Here is a 13,933-nt window from a genome sequence, read left to right on the forward strand (position 1 = left end):
GGTGGCGGGGGTGTGGGGGGGTGTTCTTTTGGCTTCTGTGGGCAGGCAGGTCAGTAGTCTCTGATACCGAAGACGGGGAATCCAAGGCTGCCGTGAGGCAGAACAGTGTCGTGGTTCAGGCTCTGGAGAGCGGCAGGCGCGTTGAGGCCCAGTGCCATCGTGACTTAGCTGTGAGCCCCGGGCAACGTCCTTAAGCTCTCTGTGTCTGTTTGCTCATTTGCAAAATGGTGGCAGTTATACTACCCACGCGGAGGTGTCACCGTGCAGGTTGGATGAATCCGTGCAAAGTGCTCGGAGCCCAGCCCAGCCCAGAGCTCAGCTCTACAGTCTGTTTTAGGACAGTTCTGTCCCGTGTCCCTCATTCCTGCCTGCATCCCGCGGCAGCTGTTAACCTGTTCTCTCGCGCTGTGATCGGCCCGTCCTGGACATTTCATGTACACGGAATCGTGGCATAGGTGGCTTCTCTTACTTAGTGGCATGGTCTCAAAGGCTCACTCATGTTCTAGCACGTGTCGGTACCGCACTCCTTTTTGCGGACGATGAGTTTACCCACACCCTGGTGGCTGGCTGGGTCGGTTCCGGCTGGGGCTGTTACGAACAGTGCTGCGGTGAGCATCTCTCGCAAGTTTTCCCTGTGGACAGGTGGTGGTGTTGGGCACATCCCTAGGAGTGGAATTGCTAGATCCAAAGGAAACATTGTTTCTTCTTTAAAGGAGCAGGCCGACTGTTTGCATTTTGAACAAGAAGGTTATGGTTTGAAGTGTTTGGTTTCCATGTTGCGTATGAGAAGGTGAGGTGCAGGGGGCCAGCCGCTGCACACGCCGCCCAGGACGGGGCAGCAGTGGGGCTGCTCAAAATGCGAGCCGGGAAGAGAGGCCCGGGGCCTCTGGGGCTGGGAGCCTGTCCTTCAGGCCTTCCGAACTGGAGTCCTTGGCTGCCTGCAAATGGCGGGGAGCTGGCGGGGAGCTGACCCCGTGTGTGTTCGCGGTGGCCCAGACCGTGTGGCAGTGTCCGCTTCCTTTGCCTCGTTCCCCGCCCCCAGCAGCCCAGTGAGGTGAGGACGTTCACGCTGGCGGTGGTGAGGAGCTGGCCCCGGCCCATACACTGCAAGAGGCAGAGTTGGGACCAGAACCCAGGCCTGATTCCAGCACCTGCCCTTTCCCGGCCCCATCCCAGCCTGAGATCAGGAGGTGGCAGAGCCGCGAGGGCTCAGGCCAGACCAGTGGGGCTCCAGACTGTTCTTCCTGCTGCTGCTATAAGCTTGGCCCAGGAAGCAAGGAGTTGCTGTCTGAGCAAGCTTTTAGGAAGTCACCTTTGCCTTGGGCTGGAACGTAGCAGAGCCAAAGGGCCCCCACACAGAGGGTTCACTGTATGCGCTGCCACGCCTCCAGCAGGCTCCTTCCAGAGCGTGTTGGGGTACGGGCTCCGCTGGGCACAGCTTCTCGAGGGCGGGTCCAAACCGTGACTCATCCGTCCACTAGTGTCCGTCCGGCGCCAGAGAAAGGGAAGGTGCCTCTGGGAGGACTGTTGTGGGCAGATGTGCCCAGCATGTTCAGAACAAACAAGTGACCAGAGCAGTATATTTAAGTGTGACATAAAAACGGCTTTTGGCATGGTGACATTGGGGCCCAGATGGGGCTGAGTGGGTCAGCGGCAGCTTTTTGTTATGGAAAAGTGTACAAGGCGGCGGCGAGAGAGCGGACCAACGTCTTCACACCCCGTCCTCCGCCGGCAGCACGGCACTGCTCGGGTCTTCCGTCTGTGCTGCCCGTGGCCTCGTGTCCCCTGCCCTTGGCGGGATGTCCCCTGCCGCCTCCTCACTCTTGCCTGCCCGGCAGCGCTCTGTGGATTACCAGAGAGGGGCCTGTTTGGGTTCCTGACGCTTAGGGCTGTTCCTTGGAGGTCAGAGGCCTTCGAAAATTGCCTTTTGGAAGGAAGCTGGATTGAGCCGATATAAAGGGGACACGGGTGGAGACCAAGAGGTCTCTGCTTGGTGTCGACTCTGGGCTAGGCGGGGCCAGCCTGGGCAGGGTGGACTGACGGCTCCTTTCCCCTCCCCAGTACCCTGTGCGTCCGGCCTCGATGACCTACGATGACATTCCACACCTTTCAGCCAAGATCAAGCCCAAGCAGCAGAAGGTGGGTCTGCCCTCTGACGGAGGGGGCCGAGGGGAGGGGGACACCGGTGGGGGCTGGTGCCGGTGAGGCGGGAGGCAGGCCCTCTGGGGACTAGAAGCCCAGAGAAAGAGCACTTGAAGGGTTGGGAAGAGAACAGTCACTTGAGCCTGGAAAGCTGAGGAAGGAAAGTTCCCAGAAAGAAAGGGGGTAGGCAGCTCCAGAGAGGCCGGGGGAGAGCACGGCCGGGTGTGAGTTAGAGACTGGGAACGGGGGCTCGTGTTCACAGGGGTAAGGCACGGGCTGCCATGTGGCAGCTCTGGTAAGCTCGAAGTGCCTCGAAGGGATGGGGTGACAGGCCGGGAGCTCTGGACACGTGTCTTGTCCAGGGTGGCTGCAGCGCCGGCCCCCCGTTGCCACTTGCACTGACTTTTCAAGAGAAGTTGGAAATGAGAATTTTTATGAGAAAAATCTCTTGAGCTTTAAATGTTGGTCCCTAATTTAGATTTTGGAGGGTAGAATGGGAGGACAGAGGGAACTCTGTGACCGCACCCCTCCGCCCCCCAAATAAAGGCTCTGTGGCCTTTCTGTTGGAATTAGGCTTTGTGACCTTTGATGCAGACTGAACCCTGGGGTCCTTTAGGAGGCATGCGTGCCTGGCCTGCGCCTGGGCAGGGCTGGGATTGGCAGGGACTGGGGTCGGGACATGGCTGTGGCCGGGTTGGGTGTGTCCTTGAGTTCCTCCTAGCTGCTGGGGGTGCTTGATGCCTGCAGGTAGAGCTTGAGATGGCCATCGACACCCTGAACCCCAACTATTGCCGCAGCAAAGGGGAGCAGATTGCGCTCAACGTGGACGGCGCCTGTGCAGATGAGAGCAGCACTTACTCCTCGTGAGTCCCTTGTGCCCAGCCTCCTGGCTTTTTGGCAAATGTTTTTCCTCCCGAGAGGCCCCGTGATGGGAGTGGGGGCTTGTCCTGTCCTTGGACCACAAACCAGGCTTTGGGTTTTCTCTTCCCCAGCCTCCCTCCTGAGGCTCACACATGCTAACTTGGGGCCTTGATCTCTGTCCCTGGACGTTGAATTCAGGAGGTGTCTGGGGTGGAGGAGGCTGTGCCTGCCATGCCCTGGGCCTGGAGCTTCCTCCCCCTGAAGTCTGTCCTCCCTGTGCTCCCAGGAAGCTGATGGACAAGCAGACGTTCTGCTCCTCCCAGAGCACCAGTAACACAGCCCGATACGCTGCCGCACTCTACAGGCAAGGTACCCGCGCTGGGCAGCCAGGCTGCCATGGCTCTGGGAGGCCGCTTTCTGGGAGGGAAGCGGGATAGGGGGTGGGGGGACCCAGCCTGCTGCTCCCCGAATGCTGGATGCCCATAGGGGCCAGGCAGATTATAGAAATGACACTGTCAGGGGCTGGAAGAGGCCACCTCTAAGGACTTCTGGCTCTTGATGCTGCCTGACCCAATAGAGCCAGTGCTTCCAAGGTCACTGTCCTCCTGGGACACAGACATACAGCATGACTTTTGAGACCGGTTCGAGAATTTTGTTTTAAACACAAGGTACTTGCGGGGCTTCTGGTGGAGCCTCCGACTCTTGATTTCTGCTCAGGTTGTGATCTCAGGGTGCTAGACTGGAGCCCCGCGCCAGGCTCCACGCTCAACAGGGCGTCTGCTTGGGGTTCTCTCTCCCCCTCTGCCCCTCCCCTTACTCACTCACTCACGCTGTCTCTCCGTCCCTCTCAAAAAGGAAAAAAATACAAGATATTTCTGCATGAGCAATTTTACTCTTAGACAGCCTCTACCCAAGAGAAGCGAAACGTCCACCCACACAAAACTTGTACGCGGATGTTCGTAGCAGCATCATTCATAGTAGTGACAAGGTAGGGACAGTCCCTAAGTCTGCGAGCGGACGCCTGGATGGCGAGGTGCACTAGGCCGTGCATGTGTTTGGCTGCGTCAGGAGTGAGGTGCTGACCGTCCCCCGGTGCGCATGAGCCTGGGAATGTGATGCGCAGTGAGAGCAGCCGCTCGCGGGAGGCCGCGCGTCATAGCCGCCCAGGTCAGGAGGTGTCCCGGGGAGGCAGATGGAGAGACAGAAAGCAGGTAGTAGTTGCCTGTGGCTGAGAGCAGTGTGGGATGGGGAGTGACTGAGGATGGTTTGGGGTTTCTTTCTGGGGAGATGAAGATGTTCTCCATGGGGAGTGGGGGAGGGGCAGAGTAGAGAGAGGATCCCAAGCAGGCTTCACAGTCTCCCTCCTCTGCGATCATGACCTTAGCTGAAATCAGGAGTTGGATGCTGAACGGACTGAGCGACGCAGGTTCCTCTGAAAATGTTCTTAAATTGATTGTGGTGCTGGATGTACAACTCCAGGGATACAGTAAAATACACTGACCAGTGTGCTTTAAATGGGGAGTTCTGTATGGCATGTGAATTGTAGCTCAGTATTTAGAATTCAGAAAGCAGTAAGTGAAACTAATTTGAGCACTAAGGAAACAACTAGATTGGGCTCAAAGTAGCACCAAATAACTGTAGCCTTCTTTTTTGAACCCAGGTCTCAAGCCTTGCACCTGGGCTGTTCGTTTCTTTTTATTCGTTTTTATTATGGTAAAGTGTACATAACATGAAATTTACCATTTTAACCATTTTTGGGAAAGATTTAGACAAAACGTGCTTCTGGGGTTAGGGGGTAGGGGCGGGGAGTAGGCCGAGGAAGAAGAGACTCATAAACTGACTCTGCTGAGCGCGGGGGCTGAGTGCGGGGCCTGATCTCACGACCCTGAGATCATGACCCGAACCGAAACCTGGTCGGGCGTCTGACTGACTGCACCACCCAGGCACCCCCATTGTAACCAGTGTTCGGTGCGCAGTTCAGTAACATTGAGGGCATCTGCGTTGCTGTGCGGTTGTCACCCACGTCCGACTCCAGCACTTGTGCCGTGTAGCCAGATGGACCTGTCCTGTCCTTTTTCTTCTGAGTCTCTTGTGTTGTTTTTTTAGGATTCTTTCTCCCATCCTAGGTTCATACAAAGGTTCTCCTAAAAAAAAAAAAATTTTTTTTTAATTTTATTTGAGAGAGAGCGAGTGAACACAAGCAGGAGGAGGGGCAGAGAGAGACGCGGACTCCCCGCTGAGCAGGGAGCCGCATGCGGGGCTCCGTCCCAGGACCCTGGGATCATGACCTGAGCCCGAGGCAGACGCTTAACCACTGAGCTGTCCAGGCGCCCCTAAAGTTTTTTCTGGTATTTATAGTATTTTATACCAAAAAAATTTTTTTTTTTTAAAGATTTTATTTATTTATTTGACAGACAGAGATCACAAGTAGGCAGAGAGGCAGGCAGAGAGAGAGAGAGAGGGAAGCAGGCTTCCTGCGGAGCAGGGAGCCTGATGCGGGGCCTGATCCCAGACCCTGAGATCAAGACCCGAGCTGAAGGCAGCAGCCCAAACCACTGAGCCACCCAGGTGCCCCTATACCAAAATTTTTAACATTTCTGAAAATTATTCTTGCATGTAGGGTAGTAAGAAGATTCCATTTTAATTTTGTAAATTCTATTAACGAACTGTGTTCTGTTAGTGTCAGGTGTGCAGTAGAGTGGTTCGGTGATTCTGTACCCGACTCTGGTCCTCACGACAAGTGTACCCTGAGTCCCTGTCACCTCATTCCCCCGTTCCCCCCACCATCTTCCCTGTGGTTGCCATCAGTGTGTTTGCTGAGTGACCAGTCTGTGGGTTCTGTGTTTCTGTGTTTTTGTTTTTTAAGTAGGCTCCATGCCCACCCAGCTTGGGCTCAAACTCGTAACTTAGAGATTGAGAGTCTCGTGTTCTACCAACTGAGCCAGCCAGAAGCCCCAAATCTGTTCTGTGTGCGTGTATGTGCGTGCGCGCGCACTTCTTCCCCCCTGCCCCCCCCCGTTCTTTTGTTTCTTAAATTCCACATACGAGTGAAATCAGATGGTATTTGTAGGACCATTTGCTTCTGTACTCCTGACTGTGAGCATGCCGCTCCCTCTGGAGTCCAGAGAGCCCCTTACTTGAGCCTTAGTGTGTCATTTCTTCTCTTTCAAGCCCACATTGACTTGAGAGAAATTGATGGTCTTCGCGCTGCCTGCCAGTGCTTGGGTCTCATTCACAAGGAAAAGTCCTGGCTGCGTCTAGGACCGTGTAGATGCTCCCCTAGCTGGCCAGGCTGTAGGGAGCCACATTTGTGCTAGCAGACTTCTGAGCAGGTTGGATGGTTGTTTTTGTTTTTGTTTTTTCTTTTTTTTTTTTTTAAGATTTTATTCATTTATTTGACAGACAGAAATCACAAGTAGGCAGAGAGGCAGGCAGAGAGAAACGAGGAAGCAGGCTCCCCGCTGAGCAGAGAGCCCGATGCGGGGCTCGATCCCAGGACCCTGGGATCATGACCCGAGCCGAAGGCAGAGGCTGTAACCCGCTGAGCCCCCCCCCAGGCTCCCCCGGACGGGGTTTTGACAAGCCACGCTGCAGGATGAGGACGAGAGGCGGTCTGCGGGGAGAGGACGGGGGGCGTTGAGGATGTCCTTGAGTGGCCTGGCGGGGAAGAGCAGGCCATGTTCAGAGTGGAAAAATTGCCGTGTGCCAGAGCAAGCCACTGCGGGGGGAAGGGGTGGTGACCAGGGTCATAAGGGCCTTTGATGCTCATGGTGGAGGGAGTGCAGGCCGGCTTAAAGAACTGGCTTGGAGGGTGGCCTGGGTGGCTCAGTGGGCCTGCCTTCAGCCCAGGTCATGATCCCAGGGTCCTGGGATCGAGCCCCGCTTCAGGATCTCCGCTCAGCAGGGAGCCTGTTCCCCACCCCCCCTCTCTGCCTGCCTCTCTGCCTACTTGTGATCTCTCTGTCAAATAAATAAAATCGTAAAAAAAAACCCAAAAACGAACTGTCTTGGAGCAGAAGAGTCTGTGTTCGTGCTCTGCTGCAACTGTGTGCCTACTGGGCCAGGTGGGGTTGGGAAGGGCCGCAGGCCTGGTGGTCCCAAGGCCCTGGGACTGGGGGCTAGAGCAGAGGGGGCAGGTGGGCAGAGGCCTTTGGGGGAGCACAGCGCCCTTTGTGACTGCTGTGAGCCCAGCTGGGTGGTTTGGCCCCAGCTCCCAGAGTCAAGTCCAAGGTCTTCTTCCTCTGCCAGGTGAGCTGCACCTGACGCCTCTCCATGGCATTCTGCAGCTGCGGCCAAGCTTCTCTTACTTGGATAAGGCGGACGCCAAGCACCGGGAGAGGGAGGCGGCCAATGAGGGTGAGCCCTGGACCCCTAGCCTTCATTCTGGCTGCATCTTGGGATGGGTTGGCTGTGGGAAAAACTGCAGGGGGCTGGATTCCAGGATGCTTCACAGCGTCCCCACTCCCCCCACGGGATGCCGGAGCAGCCTCCCGCGCCGCTGGACAACCAGACGTCTTCCTGCATTCCCCAGTGGCCCCTGGTGGGCAAAATTGCTGCCAGCTGAAAAGCGCTGACTTGTCCACTGACCTCTGTCTAGAAGAATTCCCAGATACCCCTGCCTGAAGCCTGGGGAATTGGGGGCAACACCAGAGGCTGCAAGCAGCGCCCGCTTTCTCTTGCAGCAGGAGACTCTTCGCAGGATGAGGCGGAAGAAGACGTGAAGCAGATCACGGTGAGTGAACTCTGGCCCCGAGGAGAGGGGGTGCCGCTGGAGGGGGCCGCGGCGCCGGCTCGGTAGCTCAGCTGTCTGGAGGCCGCATAGGGTGTGGGGGGGGGCTCTGCGGAACCCGGGCTCCGGGGGCGAAGCCGGCACCCAAACAGGGGCCCATCCTTCCGAGCCTTCCTGCTGGGCAGCCTGGGGGCCTAACCTGTCTCCACCCGCCCCAGACCTGCCCCGGCCGAGTACAGGATAGCTGCCCGGGCCTTCTGTAGAGCAGGGACCCTGGGGCGTGGCTGGAACTGGAATTGGGTGGGAGGAGGAAACCGGGGCCTAGGGAGTCCAGGGGACCCCCCCCCGCCCCCCCGTCTGCGCCATGAAGCCTGTGTCCCAGCGGAGCCAGAATCCCATGTTACTTAACCATGTAATTCTGTCTTTTCAGTGGTGCACAGATGCAACATTCCTATTTTAATATTTATTCCTGTATTTCATACACTGCGAGAAGAATATTGACCTTCCATTAATGGCCTGTAGCGTTCCCTCTGTGTAAGCACAGAAAGGGTAAAATGAGTGTTTAAGGAAGAAGGCATAAATAGTGACATGGGCGGCATTCAGACACGGCTTAAGTTGTGAGCCTTTGCGCATCCTTGAAGATGGGGCGATACCGATATGACCGTGTGTGGTGGTGGGTGCTCACCCTGTTCTCTCAGTGGCCTGTTGAATGATCACCCTCCTTCCCTTCTTGGGGACTCAGTTGGCGAGGAGCCTGACTCGTCAAACAAGTCATTCTTGGGCCCATGAACTTCAAAGGACCCATGTAGAATCCCAGGATTCTGTGCCGCCTGGCCGGCTCAGGCAGTAGATTATGCAACTCTTGATCTCCGGGTCATGAGTTCAAGGCCCATGTTCGGCATGGAGCCTACTTTAAAAAAAAAAAAAAAAAAGAATCCCAGGGTTCTGTAATCCTCCAACGCCCCTGCATGGGTCCCCTTGATAAGAGAGGTGTGAGGGCCCTGTTGGGTCCGGACACTAAGCATCAGAAGCCCGGATCTACCTGGCATGAGCCCCAAATGGAATGTACTGGCCCTTGTTCCTGAAAAGTTGAGGGGGTAGCTTCAGGTATGGCTGGATTCAGGTGCTCAGACTCTGTCATCGAGACCTGGTTTCTCCCTCCCATCTCTAGGTTCTGCCTTCCTCTTTTGGCCTCTTTCTCAGGCAGGGTGTCTGTCCCCAGTGGTACAGAGTTGTCCCAGCTCCAGGCTCTCATCCTCCCAGCTTCCAAGACCCCAGGGGAAAAGAAACTTCTTTCTCATTACTTCTAACTAAAGTCCCAGACTGGACTCATTGGCTTGGCCAACCCTGAACCAGCCCCTGTGGCTAAGAGGATTTGGTGCTCGGATTGTCCAGGTCTGAGTCACGTGCCCACTCCTGTGGCTGGGAACGTGTGTGGGGGTGGGGGCCGGGGGAGGGATACTTGCTCCCCTGAGCTGAGGGGGAACTGGGCATTTCCCAAGCAAAGTGGGGGGCGGCTCTTACCAGTGGGAGTGGAAATGGATTGGGTGCCGGGCAGGCAGAAGCAAGAGAAAGCTGCTCCCTGGCCTGTGTCGGCAAGTCAGGGACAGAGGGACACGGTTGGAGCTGAATTTAAGAGATGTGTGTCGGGAAACCAGGGGAGGTGGGAGTGGTGCTGGGCGCTCCAGTCTGGCGTGCGCGGGCCGGCAGCCCAGGATGGGTCCAGGCCTGAGGCCACGACCACCCCCCCAGGTGCGGTTCTCCCGTCCGGAGTCGGAGCAGGCCCGCCAGCGCCGCGTGCAGTCCTACGAGTTCCTGCAGAAGAAGCACGCTGAGGAGCCGTGGGTGCATCTGCACTACTACGGCCTGAGGGTGAGCTGGGGTCCTGGCCGGCGGCTGACGCTGGCCCTGGGCCAGGATCCTGGGAGAGGAGCCCAGTCTCACCTGGAAATGGTTTCAGAATAAGTGAGAGCCACTTGGTGGTGGGGAGCCCGAGGAGAGAGGGTGAAGTCCTGGGGACAGTTTGTCCTTTGTTCCAGCCGGTCTACTTAGCGTGTGTCCCCCGGGGAGCAGGAGACCGAGAAAGGAGCCCACCGTTTCCTGGGGCAGCAGCGTGGGCATCCGCAGGCTCTCCTCCTGTGAGCTTCTTGCTGGCCCCAGGTCTCATGCATCGTGGGTCCTGAATGTGGGCCCTCGACGGAGAACCGGCCGGCTGTCGCAGGCCAGCTTCACCGCTGGGCGCTTTGACGATGCTTGGTTTTCATCTCATGTGCTTAAAACCCAGACCTTGAAACTGTATTGGAGTAAGGGAAGTGATTGAATCGAAGTCAAAGATGCCATAAGGCTCCCCAACTTCTTTCTGGGGGAGGAGCAACTCCTGATTTCTCTGGAACTTTCCTGAAAGAGGTCCATTTGGACAGAGCCTTAGAGTCAGACTTCCAGAAATTCTGCTCTTTCCTGGTGTGTGACTTTATGCAAATTACCTAATGAGAGAATTTGATGTACATTTGCAGCCATTAGACCAGAGCCAGGCCCGTAGTAGGTGCTGAGTGACTGTTAGCTGATCCTCTTACTGTTGGTGGTTACTGGCCCTGTGTCCCAGGCAGGGCACCCAAGACATGGGTGTTGGGGCTGGAAGCGGTGAAGGACACCTCACAGAGGCTTGGATGCCATGCTCTGGTGGTTAGATGTGGTTGTGTGGCTGGCCTTGGGGCAGGGTAGTGGGCAGCTGGAGTGGAGGGTGATGCAGGGGTGAAAACGGGATGGCAGAGGGGCTCGGGGGGGGGGGTGGCGCAGGCCCCAGGGTGGTGGCCGAGGGTCCTCCCCCCCTGCTGCTTCCCCAACAGGACAGCCGCTCTGAGCACGAGCGCCAGTACCTGCTGTGCCAGGGTTCCAGCGGGGTCGAGAACACAGAGCTCGTCAAGTCACCCAGGTGGGACCAGCCGGGCCAGGGTGTTTAGTCCTGTGGGCTCCTGAGCCTACCACTGGCCCCAGTAGGGTCCCTTTGGTGTGGGGCCTTCCTGGGGACGTGGTCCCTTCTGAAGCAAGGGAGATGGACATGGGAGGGGGCCCGTCCTCCTCTGGAGAGGGCCAGTGGGGGGTGGGGGTGGGAAGAGATGGTCGTCCGCTCTCCGCAGGTTTGGGGGACGCTAGGGGAGGGTGGGCATGGTCTCAGCCCCCAGCCCTCCCCTGGGGAGGCTTCAGCCTAGGTGCAGCCTGGATTTGCGGGCGGGGGTGGGACAGGGACAGAGCCCGGAGCTGCTGACTTACCCTCTCTCCTGCAGCGAATACCTCATGATGCTGATGCCCCCCAGCCCGGAGGAGGAGAAGTGAGTAGAGCTGGGCTGGACGCCACCCTCCCCACCCCAAACCTCCCCTCTCACCCCAAATCTCCCCTCTCACCCCCTCCTCTAACCCACCGTCTCTGTTTTCAACAGAGACAAACCCGTGGCCCCCAGCAACGTCCTGTCCATGGCCCAGCTGCGCACCTTGCCCCTGGCTGACCAGATCAAGATCCTGATGAAGAATGGTGGGTGGACACCCGCGTCTCCCAGGGGGCCCTAGGCCTACCACCTCCTGGAGGAACGGAGTGTGGGACGGACTGAGGACTGAGAGGCAAGGCCAGAGGCTCCTGCTTTACAGCTGGGGCCTCGTCCGGAAGGATCGCACCGCAGCAGTGCGGCGGCTCCCTCAGCTGGGCTTGGGCTCCTGCTCTCCCCCCCACCTAGCACTCCCCTGCTGGGTGAGCCTGGGCAGGTGGCTGACCCCGCTGCGTCTAAGGAACTAGGAGAGCTCCAGAGGGCTGACCTGTAGCTTAACGGCTTACACCGAGTCTTGGATGTGAACATGAGCTCCATACATTTGCTCGCATGACTTGGTGGCGCCCCTGCACACAGCGGGGATGGTCTCCTTTCTCAGAGGACTCGGAAAGCCGGAACCTGTAGGGCAGACATGAGCCCTGAGTCTCAGAGCTGAGTCCCGGGCCTGGGCTCCCCTCCGGAGCTACCACTTTTAGGATCTTCAGGAGCCTGAGCAGAAGGGAGAGCCCAGCTCCCCCTGGGGCCGCCAGGGTGCCAGGCCACTGGCCTTGCTGCAGAGGACATGGGGCCTACTCCAGGCCCTCTCTGGGCCCCAGTAGTAATGATTTTACCTTTTTTTTTTTTCCCCCCACCCTGAGTAGGCTTGACACTTAATGTCGGGCTTGAACTCATGACCCTGAGATCTAGAGTCTACTCTACCAGTTGGTCTACTATACCAACTAGCCAGCCGGGCATCCTGTAATGTTCGCTCCAGGATTCTGTGAGCGCGGGGTGCCTGCAGGAGCAGCCAGTGGAGTCAGCGCTTATTATCTGTGTCACCAGCGTTTGTCCCACGCTGGGGGGGGGGGGGGCTATGGGAGCCTGAGGCTGCATAGACTTGGGGGTGGGGGGCGTGCCCAGGCTCTCTTCCCTTGTCTCATGTCTCCTGCGTCCTCAGTGAAGGTCATGCCTTTTGCCAACTTGATGAGCCTCCTCGGCCCCTCCATCGACTCTGTGGCTGTTCTGCGTGGCATCCAGAAGGTGGCGATGTTAGTCCAAGGAAACTGGGTTGTGAAGAGGTAAGTTCTCTGTGTGGGAGTATCTGACCCATTGAAATTCAACGTGATGACTGATGTTTTGGGTTTAAGTCTACCTTAGTGCTGTCTTGTTTGTCCTGCATTTTATATCCATTCTTACATGCTACTGGATTCTTGTTTTATTATTCCATTTCTCTCTGCCAATTTGGAAATTATCCTTTCTGGGCTCCTGTAGGGAGCACCCTGTAGATTTCAGGGTGCAGTGGTGCATTCATAACTGATCGTGTTGGATTCACCCAGGACAATTCAGAGACCTTAGGATGTTAATTCTCTTCCTCCCAACTCACATGCCATTGTATTTATATAGTTTTTAATTGTATCTTACAACCCACAGAACAGTATCCTATCCAGTCAATATTCTTCAGATCTACTCACATTCTGTTTATTTTGCTCATCATGAGCCTCTGTGCCCGAGTTTCTATCTGGGATAATTTCCTTCTGCCAAAAACCGCTAGGCTGTTTCCTTTAACGAAGGTCTGCAGGGGAGGAGCTCCCTTGGGTTTCGTATGGTCAGAGACGTCTATTCCTTTGTTGTTAAAGGTTATTTTTCCTGAGTGTAGAATTCGAGGTTGATTGTTTTCCTTCCACACGCTGACTTAATTCCCTGCATTCTCATTCTCGTTGTTTATAGTGACGAGTCTCCTCTCTTTACCCTTGGTCCCCTCTGGCTCTTTTTGAGATTTGCTCTTGTGGCTTTCCACAGTTCATTAAGATGCGTCTGAGCGCAAGTTTCCTTTCCCACGTGCTGTGGGGTTCGGAGCATGTGGCTTGATATCTTTCAGGAGTTTTTCTCCTGTGATCCCTCCACCAGACTGTCACTTGCGAGGTGGGGAGGGACTTCTGTGTGGACCCTCCCTCCTGTCCCTGGCACTCAGTGTAATGCCTGGCACGTCTCAGACCCCGGCTTCTAAGTGTGGCTGAATATACATGTATCTATATTATGTTAATTTAAAATAGTGTAACATAAAATACGCTAATAAAGCCTCACTTTTTAGAAAGTGTGTAAGGTGAACAATCTGTCAAAATAGGAATTTTTCAAAATTCTCGAGTACTTCATTGCGGAAAGTCCATCATTTCGGTTAGTTGGCCAAGTGCTTGCAAAGGCTATTCACGTTGCTGCCACCTGGTGGCGCCCTTGCACTGGGAAACAGGGCCAGGGTCTGTCCGGAGGTCGCGGCTGTCCTCTCCAGCCACGTTAAGTGTCCGTTGTGGAAGACCTTTGGATGGTGCGTCACTTGTTAAATGGGACCACCTGGGTATATTTATGCTACGAATGAGCGAGAGCCGGGGGGGGCATCCCATCACTCCCGACGACACTGACCCTGAGATGCAGAGACTGGCCAAACCTCTGGCAGCAAGGCAGCCACCGAGATGGGGTTTGAGCTCTTTGCCCAGCACTGCGTGTGGCCCTGGTGCTTTGCCCTTTCAGCCTGGGGTCTGTCCCTGCGACCTGTCTGTCAGGTCCTGCCACGAGCCCTCACTGCCACGCTGCGGCCTGGGGGTGGTGCTGCTTGCTTGTTGGTCCTACTGTGGGTTCCTTGAGGAGATGCAGAATTCACGCATCGTTCACTAAATCTGTCTCCATG

At 56.4% G+C, this 13,933-nt stretch overlaps 1 protein-coding gene across 7 annotated transcripts in view; it reads left to right on the forward strand.

The window, feature by feature from the left end:
- The window catches only part of POLR3E (RNA polymerase III subunit E), a 38,184-nt gene that overhangs the window by 14,997 nt on the left and 9,254 nt on the right, over positions 1 to 13,933 (forward strand). For 3 of the 7 annotated variants that reach the window (XM_059154291.1, XM_059154294.1, XM_059154292.1), the window contains 10 exons: positions 2,062 to 2,139; positions 2,890 to 3,005; positions 3,290 to 3,372; positions 7,252 to 7,359; positions 7,686 to 7,735; positions 9,485 to 9,604; positions 10,579 to 10,664; positions 11,017 to 11,061; positions 11,170 to 11,261; positions 12,209 to 12,329. In XM_059154291.1, the coding sequence (XP_059010274.1) occupies positions 2,062 to 2,139; positions 2,890 to 3,005; positions 3,290 to 3,372; positions 7,252 to 7,359; positions 7,686 to 7,735; positions 9,485 to 9,604; positions 10,579 to 10,664; positions 11,017 to 11,061; positions 11,170 to 11,261; positions 12,209 to 12,329 (899 nt within the window). Of the gene's footprint in view, positions 1 to 2,061; positions 2,140 to 2,889; positions 3,006 to 3,201; positions 3,373 to 7,251; positions 7,360 to 7,685; positions 7,736 to 9,484; positions 9,605 to 10,578; positions 10,665 to 11,016; positions 11,062 to 11,169; positions 11,262 to 12,208; positions 12,330 to 13,933 lie in introns of those variants that run through there. The other 4 variants (XM_059154293.1, XM_059154295.1, XM_059154297.1 and 1 more) reach the window with 4 other exon arrangements.

Source organism: Mustela lutreola, chromosome 17 (genome assembly GCF_030435805.1).
Source record: "Mustela lutreola isolate mMusLut2 chromosome 17, mMusLut2.pri, whole genome shotgun sequence".
Lineage (NCBI taxonomy): Eukaryota > Metazoa > Chordata > Mammalia > Carnivora > Mustelidae > Mustela > Mustela lutreola.